This window comes from Polyodon spathula, chromosome 31 (assembly GCF_017654505.1).
Source record: "Polyodon spathula isolate WHYD16114869_AA chromosome 31, ASM1765450v1, whole genome shotgun sequence".
In the NCBI taxonomy this organism is placed as follows: domain Eukaryota; kingdom Metazoa; phylum Chordata; class Actinopteri; order Acipenseriformes; family Polyodontidae; genus Polyodon; species Polyodon spathula.
In genome coordinates this window covers 324,032-342,734 of record NC_054564.1, presented here as the reverse complement: position 1 = coordinate 342,734, position 18,703 = coordinate 324,032, and the positions used below count along the sequence as shown (strand labels likewise).

Genomic DNA, 18,703 nt, shown 5'->3' with positions numbered 1-18,703 from the left:
GAGAGAGAGAGAGAGAGAGAGATGCATTCACACACAGTCTGTATCAGCACTCAATACGCAGAGTCAAATACACACACACACACACACACACACACACACCGAGACAGAAACATTTAATACGCAGAGTCAAATATACACAGTCAGACACACACACAAACACACTTTGTTAACTTCTCTGTGAAGTTTTAAACAGATATCATGAAAAATCCTGCCGTTTCAATAGAAATGAGTGACTGGAACTTTTTATTCGTATATAAAAATAAGGAATTATGTACAGGGTTAATAAATATTCAACACTTTGTACAGGCAAAATAAGTTACAATGAAAAATCCTCGAAAAAGGTTCGCAAAACCAACATTAGCATCCCAAGAGAGAAAAACGCCAGGCTGTGCCTCCCTAGGCAGCGTTCCCCAGCTCTGCACAGCTCCTAGGAGATGAACCCGGGACATGGGAGCGCCTGGCGAACGCAGAAACACAACGCACTGCTGTCTCCGTTAAAAAAGGATTTCTTCAATCATCTTGAATTTAGAAACCTCTGGAAAAGTTCTCTAAAAAAAAAAAAGTTTTCTAAAAACAGCTGTTTTTGATTGACAGTTCCTCTGACCATCCTAGAGCTTTCAGGAATCAGCTTCAAGAAAGCCCCGCCTCCTGCCAAGGTAAACATCCTGAGTTCAGGAAACCATTCCAAACTACCATATCCCGGCTTCCTTCCGTGCCCGGAGGAGTCTGGTGTTGCCGGATCTCATCCTGGAACCCCCCCCCCCCCGCTCCGCTCCCCATCCTGCAAGACTGGAGTCTTCTGTGTCTTCCACGTCCTGAATAACAACATCCAAAAAAATATACATGAGGTGTTTGGAACATATACTGTACACACGCACACTGAGACACACACACACACACACACACACACAGACAGACAGAGAGAGAGACAGGCAGGCAGACAGAGCTAGATACAGACAGCGCTAGATACAGAAAGATAGATACAGATATATAGATAGAGATAGATAGATACAGATGGATCAATACAGAGATAGCAAGATAGATACAGATAGACACACAGATAGATAGCTAGGCAGATACAGATAGATACAGATAGCTAGACAGATACAGATAGATAGCTAGACAGATACAGAGAGATACAGATAGATACAGATAGATAGCTAGACAGATACAGATAGACAGATAGCTAGACAGATAGATAGATAGACAGATAGATACAGAGATACAGACAAATAGCTAGACAGATACAGATAGATAGCTAGACAGATATAGCTAGATAGACAGATAGCTAGACAGATACAGATAGACAGATAGATACAGAGATACAGATAGATACAGATAGACAGCTAGACAGATACAGAGAGATACAGACAGATATAGATAATGTCTGTGAAACATTTAAGCTAAAGATATCATATAAATTGACGTTGACAGTACAGTAATAAACACAGGACACTAAGAATCTAATCAAAACAAAACACCAACCCAGCTGGTGGGAGCAGTCAGACCAGACTTCAACACAGCAGTGAAGCTGTGAAGGGGGGGCTGGGGTAGAGAAACCTCTCAATCCACCTTTGAGCTGCAGCAGAAGAGCGCCCCCTAGCAGGGAGACAGAGGACAGGAGGCAGCGTCCACGACAACACGCAGTGGGGCTACAGGAGCCTCAATATTCTGTCAGGTTGAAGCAGCCTGCTGGTTTCCCTTCATTGCACTGTGCGGCTGAATTCGGATCGTCCTGCATCGAATCTCGTTTCTCTCGCTGTGTTTTGGCTTCGGTGATAAGAGTTTTTTTTTTTTTTGGTTTTTCATTATTGCCGGAGCCTTGTCCTCCTCTGTGCTCCCAGAGACCCCTGGGGGCGATGCAGGATATTAATTCTGTATTTAGATATTTATACACTGTACAGGCATGAGCGCACACAATCAGAACACAAAAAGGAGAGCGATGAATCAACAGAACACATGAAAATGTCCCGACATATACAAAAAAACAAGAACAATCTTTTTTTTTGTTGTTTTTATAAAGACCAGTTAAAAAAAAAAAAAAAAAAAAAAAAAAAAAAAAGTCCCGTGTCAAGCCCCTCTCCCCCCCAAACTCCTTTCCGAAACACCCCTAAAAAAAACCCCTCTCCTCCAGGCCTCGCGTTCTTTGGCTGCCGCTTAAAAACGATCTCTTCTCTTGCACAGTTTGCAAGCAAAAAAAAAAAATCAAAAATCGCCTTCGCTTTCATTTCTGAAACAAAACCAAAAAGCAGAGGCAGCAGTGACGTGAGCGAGGCAGGCAAAGCGTCTCGTCCCTCTCACACGGGGAGAGGGAGGGAGGGAGGGAGGGAGGGAGGGAGGGGCTACACTGAAGACTCCTCTGGGTTGGTGTCGGGCAGCACGCTCCTCTGCTTCAGCGTCTTCCGCAGCTCCTCCGTGAAGGGAGCGCTGAATTCTGCCCGCTCCTCCCCTCCGCTGCTCAGGTTCAGCCGGATGTAGCCGTTGCTGCCGGAGCCCCTGATGTTGCCCAGGCTGAGCCGGTTGGGGGAGTTCACGGCCGCGGTGCTGGGGAGGGGCTGGCCGGGGATCCCGCTGCCCGGGGTTGTGCTGGGACAGGGGGCGTGGCCGGGAACGATCTTCAAGGAGCCATCCGAGTAATAATAGCTGCTGTTGTCCCACAGCTCCGAGTCTGACCCTTTGCTGGCTACGAAGTGGGTGGGCTCCCTGGGCAGGCTGATGGGGTAGACCAGCGTGCTCTCCAGGGGCTTCATGAGCTCCGAGCCCTTGTCCTGCTTCAGCCTCCTGCGCAGGTAAAGCACGGAGCCCAGCAGCAGGAGGCAGGCGGAGGCCAGAGTGATCACCAGCACCCACACCAGACCCAAGATCCCGTCCGGCGCGCGCGCCTCCATGAACACGGGGGCACTGGCCACCACGGAGACCGCGTAGCGCTCGGCCAGGAAGCGCTCCCCCCTCTCCTGGGACAGGCAGGTATAGCGCCCCGCCTCCCCTGCACCCGCGCCCTCGATCACCAGGGACCCCAGCCGGGACTCGACCCGGACGCCCTGCCCCGGGACCAGCTGGAGGTCGTTGAAGAGCCACAGGGGGTGGGCCAGGTTCGAGATCTGCTGGCAGGGCAGGACCAGGTCCGAGCCCAACACCACAGTCACGTTCTTCGGCTTGGCTTTGTCTGGAAACGAGAGAGATTTTTTTTTTTTTAATGCCAGAGAAATTTGTTTTTATGCATGAATTATATTGAAAAAAATGTATTTAAAAAATGCTAACATTTTTTAATAAAAGTAATTTGGGACACATGCTAAATATATATTGTGTGCATTGCAAGGGTTAACAGTGTCAGGCAGTTTCGCATGGGGATGGATATAAAAAATATTTTTAGTAAGCAAATCCATGACAGCCTCATAAGCCAGATTCCATTTCCACCCACATATAAAGCAATGGAATATATACAATAGAGGGCCTTCAGCAAGTTAATGGAAAATAATTCCATCTAGTGTTTATATAAACCATTTCAGAAAACCCAGATGGAATTATTTTCCTGTAACTCGCCAAAGCCAGTCTATTATTTTATAATACATGGATGAAGGCTGTATTTACATCAGCCATTGGAAAAACAAGGCATACGATCACAGTAGTGACATCAAAAAGTGACAAGTCCCCTAGAGGAAACTATACTTGAACTGTGACTCCTCGAGCACCACCGCTTTCAATTCAAACACAAAGTGTCTCGTTTTCAATCACCCGACAAACACCCACAGCACAGAAATGTTCATTAATGAGCAACACAATGAGAAGACGTTAAAAAGGACGTCAAGCTGCTGCATTCGTATCTCAGGGAAACCGGAGAGGAACAGGAAATTAAAACAAGGTAAAGGAGATCATCCAGGTAACGGATAACGAGAACGCCTGCACAGCCCTGAAACACGAGGCTTAAAAACACACCCGAGTGACCCGCTGAACCGCGTCTTCTTTAATATTAGAAAAAATAACAGATGGGCCTCTTCAGAGAATTACAGGAAAACGATCCCATCTCGGGTCTCTGTGACAGTTTAGAAACTCAGCCTTCGCTCTCGTAGTTTAGGACGTCACAGAAACCCTGGATGGAATTATTTAACATGACTTATGTATATATCATGCCTGAAAGGGTTAAGTTAATTTCCCCCCTTCTGTTTTCCTTCCTGTAGTTTCAGGAGCTACAGAAAGCCTCCAGACCCTGGATCAGCGCTTCAACGCTGACTTCATTGCTGTGGATAAGACAGACAGACAGACGCGACATTAGCAGTTCCTCACCTGAGTTTGGGATGGGACTCTGTTCGAATTTGGCCCGCGCCTGCCCCTTGAACCCTTCCTGTAGGATGTCCTGATCGAGGGAGAAGTGGCTGAGAGAGAGAGAGAGAGAGAGAGAGAGAGAGACTCAATATTAATACTATTTCATCATTATTTATTTAAGTGCAAACTCTGCTCAGTCATTCAGCAGATGCTTTTATCCAGAGCGACTCACAGAGACCAGGGGGGTGAACTCTGCTTCATCAACAACCGCTGCTGCTGCAGAGTCTCTTCCAATAGGACCTCGCTTGTTTGGCGTCTCATCCGAAGGACGGAGCACAAGGAGGTTCAGCGACTTGCTCAGGGTCTGTGCGTTTTGTTTTTTTCCCTACCTGGGGTGCTTGTCTGTCCGGACGCAGCTCTTGCCCTCCCTGTCCCAGGCGCAGTAGGGGTCCCGGGACAGCGTGCAGTCCGGAGAGGAGCGATACTTCCCACAGTCAGCCAGGGGCAGCTGCAGCACCTCGGAACGAGAGCCCACATAGAGCAGCTTCTACAGGGAGAGGGGGAGGGAGTGGAGGAGAGTGGAGAGACGGAGTTACTGACGATCTGCAATTAGATGTGTTCTCATCATGTGGGTCATTCCACTGCAGGCAGGCAGACAGGCATCGAGAGGCAGGGAGAGAAGCAGGCAGGCAGGCAGACAGCAAGACAGGCAGGCAGACAGGCAGGCTTACCTCTTTGTGGGAGATGGCGAGGCTCTCCACTGGCTGCGGCTCCTCAAACAGCTGCAGCTCCTCAATTAAGTGGACCTCTGAACCCAGACTCACTGCCTTGTACAGCCAGCCCTCCGCTGGGGGAGGAGAGAGAGTTTAGCCTGGACTATATGTACTGGCACACGAAGTACAGAACAGGAACCTCTGATACAGTGCTGTATGCTGTACTAAGCTCTGATACAGTACTGTCTGCCCCAGTAAGGTCCGGTACGGCCCGGCAGGGTGTCTCTGAAGCCCTCACCTGTCCCGATGAACAGCACGTCGTAGCGGCGGTGGTCGATGGCGGAGACGCGGTCCACAGCGATCTGAGTGAAGTTGACGCTCTTCTTGACCAGCAGGGGGCGCGCGCTCACCTTGTCGTCCATCAGCGGGTGTTTCTTGGCGAAGTTCAGCGTGTTGTCAGGAAGCTGCAGGGAGCTGTTGAACCCGGTCTCTCGGTGCCAGTTAGTGATGCACTGAGACCAGAGAGAGAGAGAGAGAGAGACAAAGCACAGAGTCAGCACTGACAGAGAGAGAGAGAGAGAGAGAGAGAGAGAAAGCACAGTCAGCACTGACAGAGAGAGAGAGCACAGTCAGCACTGACAGAGAGAAAGAGAGAGAAAGAAAGCACAGAGTCGCACTGAGACAGGACTAACAGGACAGAGAGAGAGTGGGAAAGAGAGCGTGCTCGAGAGAGAGAGAGCAGTGCTCTGGACTCACCGCTCCAGGCCGAGGGACTGGCACCTGGTTGGTATAGCGCCCCCACTTCTGTGCCGGCTCACGGTACTCCTTGTAAGGGCCGTCGAACACCTTCTTGATGTCATCGATGTGGTACTGACACACAGCGGAGACATCCACATCACCCCTGGAGAGACAGAGAGACAGAGTGAGGGCTCTGCTACTGAGCACTGACACACATCCGGAACCACTAAAACACACGCACACACACATACACACACACACACGCACACACGCACACGCACACGGCTCACCACTGCGCTCTGAACACCGTGTAGAAGGAGCTGTGCTGCCAGCCCTCGGCCAGCCTCAGCGTGAACACGGCCTGCAGCCTGTTGAAGTGGACCTGCCTCTCCGGGAGGGAGCACAGGACCCGAGCCTTCAGGAACGAGGTCCACTTCTTCTGAAGAGTGCGGGCCCCTCCCACATCGCCCTGAGGGGGGGGGGGGGGAGAGGGGTCAGTCCCGCGCTTCAGGATAGACAGCTATCTGAGTGAGTGAGTGAGTGAGTGAGTGAGTGATGATTATACGCAGAGTTTAATTTATTTATTTATTTATTTAAATAGTTTGAAATGGCAAAAAAAAAAAAATGCATGCAGAGTGGTGTGTGTGTGTGTGTGCGTGTGTGGAGGGCGTGGGGGTTACCTTGCAGACGCGTGCGACTCTCGTCACCACCAGATCACTGTCGCAGTCCAGCTCGACGGCGCGCTCACTGAAGAAGAAGTAGATCTTATCATCGTCTCCGATCGGACTGTCCACACTCTCCGGGACAAAGGAGGAGCCCACGAAATCGGGCTCTGAGAGAGAGAGAGAGAGAGCGCGAGAGACAGAGATGGAGAGAGAGAGAGGGGGAGCAAGGCAGAGAGAGAGAACGAGGGGGAGAGCGAGCGAGAGGGAGAGACAGAGCGAGAAACAGAGTGGAGAGAGCGAGCGAGAGGGAGAGACAGCGAGAAACAGAGTGGAGAGAGCGAGCGAGAGGGAGAGACAGAGCGAGAAACAGAGTGGAGAGAGGGAGAGGGTGAGGGAGAGACAGAGCGAGAAACAGAGTGGAGAGAGCGAGCGAGAGGGAGAGACAGAGCGAGAAACAGAGTGGAGAGAGCGAGCGAGAGGGAGAGACAGAGCGAGAAACAGAGTGGAGAGAGGGAGAGGGTGAGGGAGAGACAGAGCGAGAAACAGTGGAGAGAGGGAGAGGGTGAGGGAGAGACAGAGCGAGAAACAGAGTGAGGGAGAGACAGAGCGAGAAACAGTGGAGAGAGGGAGAGGGTGAGGGAGAGACAGAGCGAGAAACAGAGTGGAGAGAGGGAGAGGGTGAGGGAGAGAGAGATCGTTATTTTGGAAATAATGCCTTTTCATCAGGACATTAATGTTTTTTTTTTTTATTTCTTCCTAATGTGTGTCACGAACATATAAACTAAAACATGCAAAAAACATACACATACATATAAAAACATATACAAAGGCTTATTCCCATCCCTGATATTATCACAGCAGTGTGATCCAGTCCTGGTTTTACTGCGAGTTTAATAATCAGACACACCTGAGCTTGTTGCCTAGAAACACTGGGGCTGATCAAGCTGCTAGTAAAACCTGGACTGGCTCACACCGCTGTGCAATAGGACAGGTGTGAGCATGGTGACCCTCTTCTACCCTGGCTCCTCACCGTTGAGCCAGGACGGCAGGTACTCTGTCTTCATGGAGTAGTGTCCCCCCACATTCCTCAGGACCACCGGCTCCGTCCCCAGGAAGTTATTGAGCGTGGCGGAGTACAGCTCCCCATCTGAAAGCAAAGAGATTAACTGTGACATCCACCGGAGAGGAGAGATGAGGAGAGCGAGAGAGAGAGACAGCAAGAGAGGGAGAGAGAAGATGAGATGATGTAATTCAACTGGGGACTCGGAGGAGCAGAACCAGAGAGAGAGAGAGAGAGAGAGAAGAGAGGGAGAGAGAAGATGAGATGATGTAATTCAACTGGCGTTCAGAACCCCCCTCAATGAAGTCCAGTATTATTACTATTGAAAGCGGCTTGAGACATCGACGGTGGTCTAAGCTTCAGTGGAGGAGACTCAGGATGGCAGCATACAGATACTTCAGGTCTAGAAGAGAGAGTTCACAAAGTCCCGCAGGAGGGTTAGAAACTCACACTAGCCCTGCTGCTGCTGCTGCTGCTGCACCCAGTCCTGGGGTTCAGAGCTCCCCTCAGTGAAGTCTAGTATTATTAATATTGCAATGATCAGGAGCCAGGAGGTTGAGCAGGGTTAGAAACTCACACTAGCCCTGCTGCTGCTGCTGCTGCACCCAGTCCTGGGGTTCAGAGCTCCCCTCAGTGAAGTCTAGTATTATTAATATTGCAATGATCAGGAGCCAGGAGTTTGAGCAGGGTTAGAAACTCACACTAGCTGCCCTGCTGCTGCTGTCCTGGGGTTCAGAGCTCCCCTCAATGAAGTCTAGTATTATTAATATTGAAATGATCAGGAGCCAGGAGGTTGAGCAGGGTTAGAAACTCACACTAGCCCTGCTGCTGCTGCACCCAGTCCTGTTCAGAGCTCCCCCAGTCTAGTATTATTATTATTAATATTGCAATGATCAGGAGCCAGGGTTGAGCAGGGTTAGAAACTCACACTAGCCCTGCTGCTGCTGCTGCACCCAGTCCTGGGGTTCAATGAAGTCTAGTATTATTAATATTGAAATGATCAGGAGTTTACTGTTAAATACGGTGAGATATATTCATGCTGTGAGGAGAATCATTTCTCAGATTAGGAAAAAGAAGAAAAAAAAAAAAACTGAAATCCTTTAGTGTCATCCAGAAACTTGAAGCCCTCCTGGATGAGGCTTTCACAGATAAAACCAGAAGCGAATGGGGCACAGATGAGGTTGAAAACACTGGTCAGCTGGCCCTAGTTCCTTAAAAATAAGTTTTACCTCGCAATCCTGACTGTGAGAAGCCCCCTCTCTCTGCACCACCTCTCTCCCCTCCCTCTCTGCACCACCTCTCTCCCTCCCTCTCTGCACCACCTCTCTCCCCCTCTCTCTGCACCACCTCTCTCCCCCTCTCTCTGCACCACCTCTCTCCCCCTCTCTCTGCACCACCTCTCCCCTCCCTCTCTCTGCACCACCTCTCCCCTCCCTCTCTCTGCACCACCTCTCCCCTCCCTCTCTCTGCACCACCTCTCTCCACACCACCTCTCTCTCTCTCCCCTCCCTCTCTCTGCACCACCTCTCTCCCCTCCCTCTCTCCACACCACCTCTCTCTCTCTCCTTCCACCTCCCTCTTTCTCCCTCCCCTCCAGACTCCTGACCTCTCACCCAGTTGGCACAGAAGCACAGTCCCAATGGAACACGGAATATCAAACCGTGACCCCTCGTTGAACCCCAATTAACCCCCCCCCCCCCCTTCCCGTGACAGAAGCAGTTTAGACCCAGCCTTGGAGTTCTTACTTTGAGACTCCAGCGCTCTGACAAGCAGAACGAGTTTCACAACAACAAACACCTTGAGCTCTCTGCAGCTTGAAGCTGCCCTCCTGCTCTCCTCGACCTGCAGCTGACAGCATCTAACCATCATCACCCAGACACCTCCCCCCCTGCCCAGCTCTGCACAGATTAATAACTCCCCAGCTGCCCCCAAGTCTTCCAGCGAAGCGCTCGGATCCAAATTCATTTCACAGCTGCCAGTCTGAGACACTCGAGAGAAACAGGCTGCTTTTCCAAGCTCCTGGCTTAGTTAAGTTTCTAGACAGACTCCCACGTGTTCAGGTTAAGGAAGATTCCATCTCTTTATATAGAACATGCTGGGGTTTAAACCAGGGATGGGAATGAGACTCCCGTTGCACAGCGGTGTGATCCAGTCCTGGTTTCACTAGAAGTTTAATAATCAGACACACCTGAGATTGTTACCTAGACACACTGTGGGCTGATCAAGCTGGTAGCAAAACCTGGACTGGATCACACAAATCAAAACTTTACAAATCACAAGATCCATCTTTATAAAAAAAACTAAGCCTGCTTCTCTGACACACACACACACACACACACACACTGACACAGAGGCACAGATCAATATAGTAAAGCATTCTGACAGGATGCAGGAGAAAGACTCTTTGTGGAGACACTTGTAGAAAGGAGTAAAGTGCTTTGCCTGTTATTATATGTGCTGCTGATAGAAGTTCGCTACTCAAACAAAAAGGAAATCGTCTAATAATTCCCGTCAAAGGAAATCTACATTTGAGTGGCACCGAGCTGCGGTCAGACTTAGGAGCACACCCCTGCCCGTCACTCACCCACAATGAGACCAGTGTGGCCCTTGGCTGGATCGTAGGGACACTTCCCCTTTCCATCCTCCATCGAGGAGAGCTCCAGAGTGAAGCGGGACGTGTCCTGAGAGAGGGGAGAGGAGGAGGAGAGAGGGGAGAGGGAGGAGGGGAGAGAAAGGAGGAGAGAGGAGGGAGAGGAGAGGAGGAGAGACATTTTTGAATTAGTATTATTGATTTATTAATGGAAATTAGTTATCAGTAATAAACAGAGCAGGGATGGAAAGATGACTCCCATTCGATGAGGCTGACAGTAAAACCTGGAATGGATGAAACTGCAGTGCAACAGGAGTCTGAGTTCAATTCCTGAACAAATAGCATGCATCAGTGTTGATGTGAAGAGACTTTTTTTTATAATTTTATTTATTAATTATAAAATTTAGTAAAAAAAAAATGGTCTGGTAAAGCAGAGGGAAGCATTGTAAAGCACAGAGAGGTCTGGTAAAGCACAGGGAAGCATTGTAAAGCACAGAGAGGTCTGGTAAAGCATAGGGAAGCATTGTAAAGCACAGAGAGGTCTGGTAAAGCATAGGGAAGCATTGTAAAGCACAGAGAGGTCTGGTAAAGCACAGGGAAGCATTGTAAAGCACAGAGATGTCTGGTAAAGCACAGGGAAGCATTGTAAAGCACAGAGAGGTCTGGTAAAGCATAGGGAAGCATTGTAAAGCACAGAGAGGTCTGGTAAAGCATAGGGAAGCATTGTAAAGCACAGAGAGGTCTGGTAAAGCATAGGGAAGCATTGTAAAGCACAGAGAGGTCTGGTAAAGCATAGGGAAGCATTGTAAAGCACAGAGAGGTCTGGTAAAGCATAGGGAAGCATTGTAAAGCACAGAGAGGTCTGGTAAAGCACAGGGAAGCATTGTAAAGCACAGAGAGGTCTGGTAAAGCACAGGGAAGCATTGTAAAGCACAGAGAGGTCTGGTAAAGCACAGGGAAGCATTGTAAAGCACAGAGAGGTCTGGTAAAGCATAGGGAAGCATTGTAAAGCACAGAGAGGTTGGTAAAGCATAAGCATAAGGTAAAGCACAGAGAGGTCTGGTAAAGCATAGGGAAGCATTGTAAAGCACAGAGAGGTAAAGCTGCATTGTAAAGCATAGGGAAGCATTGTAAAGCACAGAGAGGTCTGGTAAAGCATAGGGAAGCATTGTAAAGCACAGAGAGGTCTGGTAGGGAAGCATTGTAAAGCACAGAAGCATTGTAAAGCACAGAGAGGTCTGGTAAAGCATAGGGAAGCATTGTAAAGCACAGAGAGGTCTGGTAAAGCATAGGTAAAGCATTGTAAAGCACAGAGAGGTCTGGTAAAGCATAGGGAAGCATTGTAAAGCACAGAGAGGTCTGGTAAAAGCATTGTAAAGCACAGAGAGGTCTGGTAAAGCATAGGGAAGCATTGTAAAGCACAGAGAGGTCTGGTAAAGCATAGGGAAGCATTGTAAAGCACAGAGAGGTCTGGTAAAGCATAGGGAAGCATTGTAAAGCACAGAGAGGTCTGGTGAAGCATAGGGAAGCATTGTAAAGCACAGAGAGGTCTGGTGAAGTTGAGGGAAGCATTGTAAAGCACAGAGAGGTCTGGTAAAGCATAGGGAAGCATTGTAAAGCACAGAGAGGTCTGGTAAAGCATAGGGAAGCATTGTAAAGCACAGAGAGGTCTGGTAAAGCATAGGGAAGCATTGTAAAGCACAGAGAGGTGTGGTGAAGCACAGGGAAGCATTGTAAAGCACAGCGGTTCTCACAATGTAGGCGCATTTGGGCTGGAAGGCGTAGGTTCCACAGCAGTACATGTGGGTCCGGTTGAAGTTCTGCAGGAACCGGATGTGATTAAAACACTCCGTCTGTGAGGAGAGAAAGAGAGAGAGAGAGAGAAGGCATTCAAATCCCAGCAGCACACATAACACACCCCATTGCATCCCATAAGCAGCAGCCACGGCCCCCATGGAAACCCGTTAGCAGAAGCTACACTGGTAACTTCGCTGAGAGCCCAGCTCTCCCACTCAGAGTGTCAGCGACAAAGATCATAGCGATGGGAATGAGACTCCCATTGCACAGCACTGTCACCCAGTCCAGGTTTCACTAGCAGCTTGATCAGCCCCCAGTGTGTCTGATAATTATTAAACTCCTAGTGAAAGCAGGATTGGATCACACTGCTGTGCAGCAGGAGTCTGATTCCCATCCCTGAACTGATTAGAGCCACTGAACACTTGGAGACACCCTGCTGCAGGGCAGGGTCTCGGGGTTTCGGGGTCTCGGGGGTCTCGGGGTCCCCCTGTTTCAGCTCATCCCCGTACCTGGTTGTTCTTCCCCTTCAAGACGCACTCAGTCTTCTTATCAGTCGGGGCGCCCCACATGATCTGTAAACACAAACACACACACACACACACACACAAACACACACACACACACACAGAGACACACAGAGAAGGGTAGATTAGACACAGGGCTGAGTGCAAAAGGCAGACAAGAACAAAGTTGGGGGTCCGGCAGTTAAATAAAAGGGGGCTTGATACCAGGAGGTTCAAATCCCAGCCACTGACTCGCTGTGTGAGACCCTGAGCAAGTCACTGAACCTCCTTGTGCTCCGTCCTTCAGACACAAAACAAGCGAGGTCCTATTGGAAGAGACTCTGCAGCAGCAGCGGTTGTTGATGAAGCAGAGTTCACCCCCCTGGTCTCTGTGAGTCGCTCTGGATAACAGCCTCTGCTGAATGACTAAATCAACAGCAGCTTGGAACCTGGTTTGAGGAGACTGGGGTTCAGGCCGCTGCACGGCACACCAGGCAGGGAGGCTTGGGGGTTTGATACAGCCCCTCAAACCAGGTCTACCGAGGGTCTCCTGGAAGCAGGATTCAAGCCGCGGTTCCTGAGAGAGCGGCTTCGTGTTCCCTCAGCTTGAGAGGGAGAAAGCTGACTAGGAGAGTGGCGAGACACACATTTGAAGGAAAAAATCAAAAAATTCAAAACGAAATGCTTTCGGGGGCAAAAATGATAACCGAGTTGAAATTCGTTCATCTGTAACCGAGTCCAGAAGGGACTGAATCAGGCAAAGATGAGGAAACCAGAAAAGGGGTTTGATTGGCTCCTGTACAGACGAGCGTTTAAACTCGCTTCTCTTTGATGGGTAATTCAATCGATTGCCATGGTAACAAACAAATGAACACGCCATTGAATTTTGAAAGATGAAGAGGAGAGCGGGGAGGGAGAGAAGAGAAAAGAGAGAGGGAAGCGAGTGAGGATGTGAGGAGAGAGAGGATGGAGAGGAGAGGGGAGCGAGTGAGGACATGATGGTAGAGGAGATCGAGGAGGGAGGATGAAGAGCCAGGCTGCTTACCGAGGGTTTGCGTTCCAGCTCCACGTTATTCATGTCGAGGGCGAAGGCCGCCTCTCGCGCCCCGACATACAGGAACCCCGAGACCTCATCCAGCGTCAGGGTGGTGTAGTTAAACACACTGGGACTGGAGAACCGACGAACCCCTTTCAAACCTGAGAGAGAGAGGGAGATGGAAGAGAGAGAGAGAGAGAGAGGGTATTGCATTAATAAACATGGCAAACCTCAGGGTCTCAAGCACTTCAAAGCTCCACATCTGCTCATGTTTACCAGACCCCCACTCCCTCCCTCCCTCCAACTGCTGAAAACAAACGCCTTTCAACACCAAGCAGACAGTGAGTCAGAACAGGCTCCTAATTGAATTAACGGCTTCAATGGATTTAACAAGAGAAGTGAACGGCCTTTACACACACACACACTGACACACACACACCCTCACACTCACTGACATACACTGAGTCACACTGAGTCACACTGACACACAGTGTCACTGAGAGTGATAATGAGAGGGGTCACACTTTTATAAGGGGGTAGTTTTCATTGTATTCCCAGCACAATGCAACCAAACGTTCTTAAAAATAACCCACATGTTAATTAAAACTGAAATGGACCTTGAGAGAGTGAGGAGAGAGGAGGAGAGAGAGGGTGAGTGAGGAGAGGGGGGAAGAGAGGAGAGGGGAGAGAGTGAGGAGAGGGGGGAAGAGAGGAGAGGGGAGAGAGTGAGGAGAGGGGGGAAGAGAGTGAGGAGAGAGAGTGAGGAGGAGAGAGTGAGAGAGAGAGGGGAGAGAGAGGAGAGGGGAGAGAGGAGAGGGGAGAGAGAGTAGAGAGAGGGATGGAAAGAGATCTCATTGAAACAGCACTGCAGTGTTTACAATAGCGACAGAGTGCTGATCTGTGAAGCAGCTGCTCGCTGAAACCCAGCCGGGGAGCTGGTTAATGAGAGAAACACTGGGCTCAGGGACACCGAGCAGAGGAGGGGCCCCCAAACATCTACCAACCCCTCAATCAGCGGGGTACCCCCAAAACTGAAGTCACTGGAACACCACTAAAACACTGAACTTCTTAAACAAGATATATAAACAAGAAAGGCCTTTTTTTATTTGTATACTGGACTTCTAGTAACACTAATAATAATAATAATAATAATAATAATAATAATAATAATAATAATAATAAACAAGCAAGGCACTGATCTTATTTCTAATCACCTCTCTAATATTGCAGGCGGGGTATGCCACTGCAGCAATGAGGCTTGTATTTGAAATGAATAATATTGAATTATTATTTTTGAAGTTGTCCGCCTCCTGACAGACAAGAACACAGCGGCGTTTCCAGACCCCCTCCCCAATGACAGGGCTGCTGACAGCCATGTTAAAGCAGAACCACTCAGACAGAGAGGGGCATTGTTCAGAGAGGTCAGGGCAAACCGATTAGCCAGCCAGGCACAGTATGGCGTGCGTCTGCCTTTCTCTCTCTCTCCGTGTGCGTGTGCCTGTCTGTCTCTCCGTGTCTCGCTCTCTCTGTCTGTCTGTGTCTGCGCTTAAACACATAGCCACACAGAGCTGGAGAAGACGGGGAAGAGAGGGACAGGCAGACAGAGAGAGGGACAGGCACATCAACACTTGGTTGCAGCCAGGCTGCAGTGAGAGCTACCCAGAGCTCAGGAAGGATAAGGACGGATTTCTAGTCTAGATTTGTAATGCACAGTTTTCTCAAAGCTGCTATTGAAGTCGCGGATCAAAGGGAGGATCGTTGTAGCTAGCCAAGCCGCCACAAAGACAGCAGAGTAAAGAAGAGGAGCGCTTCATCTAGACAATGTGGGGAAGCTATAAAAAAGGCCAACAAGATGCTTGGATACATTGTGAATTTAAATCAAGGGAAGTAATGTTAAAACTGTACAATGCATTAGTAAAACTTCATCTTGAATATTGTGTTCAGTTCTGGTCTCCTCGCTACAAAAAAGGATATTGCTGCTCTAGAAAGAGTGCAAAGAAGAGCGACCAGAATTATTCCGGGTTTAAAAGGCATGTCACATTCAGACAGGCTAAAAGAATTGAATCTGTTGAGTCTTGAACAAAGACGACGATGCGGTGATCTAATTCAAGCATTCAAAATCCTAAAAGGTATCGACAATGTCGACCCAAGGGACTTTTTCAACCTGAAAAAAGAAACAAGGACTAGGGGTCACAAATGGAGATTAGACAAAGGGGCATTCAGAACAGAAAATAGGAGGCACTTTTTTACACAGAGAATTGTGGGAGTCTGGAACCAACTCCCCAGTAATGTCGCTGAAGCTGACACCCTGGGATCCTTCAAGAAGCTGCTTGATGAGATTCTGGGATCAATAAGCTACTAACAACCAAACGAGCAAGATGGGCAGAGTGGCCTCCTCTCGTTTGTAAAGTGACAAACCTTCAAGAATCCATGTATGGAGACAGAGAGAGAGAGAGAGAGAGAGAGAGAGAGAGAGAGAGAGAGAGAGGATGTGCAGCAAAAACCCGCCGTGGCCGTCAGAGCAGGACAGGGCGGATACATCACTCCCCCCCCCCCCTCCTGTTCCACTCTTTAGAGATCTGCTCTTTGCAATCTGAATGCATTGTCAGCTCCTCTCCTCTCCCCAAACACCCCCCCCCCAGGACAGCAATGTTAATTCAAGGGTCGCCCTCCCCCCTTCCCCCCCCCAGGATTACATGGTTATCAAACAAGTGCTGGAGATTGGGTAACAGCTTAGTGCTGGAGATTGGGTTCACTGTCTTCACAACAATACAAAGGATATTGATCAACAGTGTCCATAACAGAATAGAGACAGAGAGACGCATACACAGAGACAGAGACACTCACACATAAACAGACAGAGACACACACACACAGACAGACAAAGACACACACACACACACACGCCACAACTGGTCACTGTGTGTGTTGTGTGTCTGTCTGTCTCTTTTGTGTCCACCACAGATACAGAGAACACACACACACACACAGACAGACAGACAGACAGACAGAGACACACACACACACACACAGAGACAGAGAATAACACACACACACACACACAGACACACACACGGGTGAAACTGCTCGTTCTCTTAACTCAATTCAGTCTGTCAGAAATCCTAATTCATTCTTGGGTTGGTTCAGAACACAAATTAACCAGAACTCATTGCCTTGATGTGATACACTGTGGGGGGAGGGGGTGTGGTGTAAGATTCTGAGCCTCACTTTGTACTTGCATTCTAGCTGCTGTGAAACACTTTTTGTTGTACTTTTCACCTCGAGCTCCTCTGGAGGGGGAGCGGGGGGGGGGGGGGGGGGGGGGGCGAAGGCTATGTCCTCCGATACACAATTTCAAAAGTTAAAAAAACCACAAAACAAACTTTTCAGCACGATCTGTCTGGCTATTTATCATCATCATCACCATCATTTAGCAAACGCTTTTACAGAGACCAGGGGGGGGGGGGGTGAACTCTGCTTCATCAATAACCGCTGCTGCTTGCTGCTGCAGAGTCTCTTCCAATAGCACCTCGCTTGTTTTGTGTCTCACCCGAAGAGCTAAATTGCCCATTAAATTGTTCAGAGAGAGAGAGAGAGAGAGAGCTGGGCTGCACACTCCACAAATATTAATCCTAGCATCTACAAAGATCTGACAGTTGTTTGTTTTTTTTTTTTACAGCTTTCAGCCCGTGACACACACACATCTGTGTAAAGACAGCTGCCAGCCAGAGCGTCCGTTATTAATCCTGCAGTTCAGGGTTAGGGAGGTCGGGGAGAGGGGGGAGTTAGGGAGGGGGGAGTGGGGGAGTGCAATCCTGCCTCTCTCATCTCAACCCCTCTCAACATTTCTCGCGGGCAATAATTAGGACGTCAAGTCCCAATCCCTCCAGCCCCTCTCCCCTGGTAGTCCCCTGGGTAAGACTCTGCCTCACCATAGCAACCCCTCTTACCAATCCACAACCAGGGTTAGGAGGTCCGGGAAGGGGAACCTCCAGCCCCCTTCTCCCCTCCCAGTTCCTCGGCCCCCTCACCGAAGTTTTGGGAGCCGTAAAGAGGCAACCGGGTCAGGGTGTCAGTCCCCAATCCCTCCACCCCTCTCCCCAGTCAGTCCCCCAGGGAGGGGGGAGTGGTAGAGTTGGGGAGAGTGTAAAGAGCGCCCGTTATTAATCCTGCAGTTCAGGGTTAGGGAGGTCGGGGAGAGGGGAGGGTCAGGGGGAGAGGGAGGCGCCCGGTATCCCTGGGACTCAGTCAGACCGTTTCTCAACCCTCGTCTCTCTCACATTTCCTAAGAGGGCGGGCAGTGGTATAGTTAGGACGAGTAGTCCCAGGCCCAAACCCCCTTTATTAATCCTCAGTTCAGGGTTAGGGATGCTCCCCCCAGCCCCTCACCATCCCCAACCCCCTCTCATCTTGGGGAGTGGTAGAGTTGGGGAGAGTGTAAAGAGCGCCCGTTATTAATCCTGCAGTTCAGGGTTAGGGAGGGGGGAGTGGTAGAGTTGGGGAGAGTGTAAAGAGCGCCCGTTATTAATCCTGCAGTTCGGGGAGTTCGCACTGCTGACAGACCTGTCACAGCTAATCTGGTCGGCACGGCGACAGAGGAGATTACTAAAACACACCAGCTTTGGGGGGGGGGGGGGGGGGGGGGGGGGGGTTATCACTTCCGATTCAAGCGTCCTGACTGCTTCATTACACCCCTCCACTCCAGAGCACACGGCAGGAGGAAAGCAGCAGAAATCCATCCCAGGTCAGCTCAGGCCAGGCCAGGCCGGGGGTGACGAGGGAGGGGGGAGCACATAGATTCGTTTAGGGGGGTGGAGACAAAACCAAATGTTATAAACTGCTTTAAACCAAAGGGTTACGCAGGGCAGTCATTTACAGAGCCAGCGCTAACAATGAGAATTACAGTGGAATAGAATTCCCCTCCCAGAACACAACCTGGTAACATCCGATTCATTTAATGACAGATCCTTCATCAAGACAAACACATGCATCTCCCTCTATAAACCGCACCCTCACAGCAGAGTCTGTGCTGCACTTTTCATTTGATTCCCAGCTATACAGAGCCAGCAGACTGGCTTCCCCACGAGTTTAATAAAACACAACTGATCTTGTTATCTAGACACGCTGGGGCTGATCAAGCTGCTATAATAAAACCTGGAGTGGATGACACAGCTATGCAATAGGAGTCTGATTCCCATCCCTGCTGTAAGGGAATTATTTTTGCTCCCCGTTCCAAACGGACTGCATCAAATTGCTTTTAAACGAGAATCTTTAACTGGCACCCAGCAAGGTTACACTGCTTGACTCTCAACTCTCATTCAGTACTGACGCATTTAGA

At 49.5% G+C, this 18,703-nt stretch overlaps 1 protein-coding gene across 5 annotated transcripts in view; it reads right to left on the bottom strand.

The window, feature by feature from the left end:
* Nucleotides 1-226: 226 nt before the first annotated feature.
* Nucleotides 227-18,703, bottom strand: part of LOC121303099 (semaphorin-4C-like) — a 29,482-nt gene continuing 11,005 nt past the window's right edge. For all 5 annotated transcript variants that reach the window (XM_041233553.1, XM_041233549.1, XM_041233548.1 and 2 more), the window contains 14 exons: nucleotides 13,375-13,526; nucleotides 12,336-12,398; nucleotides 11,784-11,882; nucleotides 10,024-10,120; nucleotides 7,410-7,526; nucleotides 6,395-6,546; nucleotides 6,005-6,183; nucleotides 5,733-5,877; nucleotides 5,275-5,488; nucleotides 4,995-5,110; nucleotides 4,653-4,810; nucleotides 4,285-4,373; nucleotides 1,486-3,166; nucleotides 227-815 (listed from right to left, as the gene is read on the bottom strand). In XM_041233553.1, coding sequence (XP_041089487.1) covers nucleotides 2,343-3,166; nucleotides 4,285-4,373; nucleotides 4,653-4,810; nucleotides 4,995-5,110; nucleotides 5,275-5,488; nucleotides 5,733-5,877; nucleotides 6,005-6,183; nucleotides 6,395-6,546; nucleotides 7,410-7,526; nucleotides 10,024-10,120; nucleotides 11,784-11,882; nucleotides 12,336-12,398; nucleotides 13,375-13,526 — 2,405 coding nt within the window. In that variant the 3' untranslated portion in view covers nucleotides 227-815; nucleotides 1,486-2,342. The remainder of the gene's footprint in view (nucleotides 816-1,485; nucleotides 3,167-4,284; nucleotides 4,374-4,652; nucleotides 4,811-4,994; nucleotides 5,111-5,274; nucleotides 5,489-5,732; nucleotides 5,878-6,004; nucleotides 6,184-6,394; nucleotides 6,547-7,409; nucleotides 7,527-10,023; nucleotides 10,121-11,783; nucleotides 11,883-12,335; nucleotides 12,399-13,374; nucleotides 13,527-18,703) is intronic.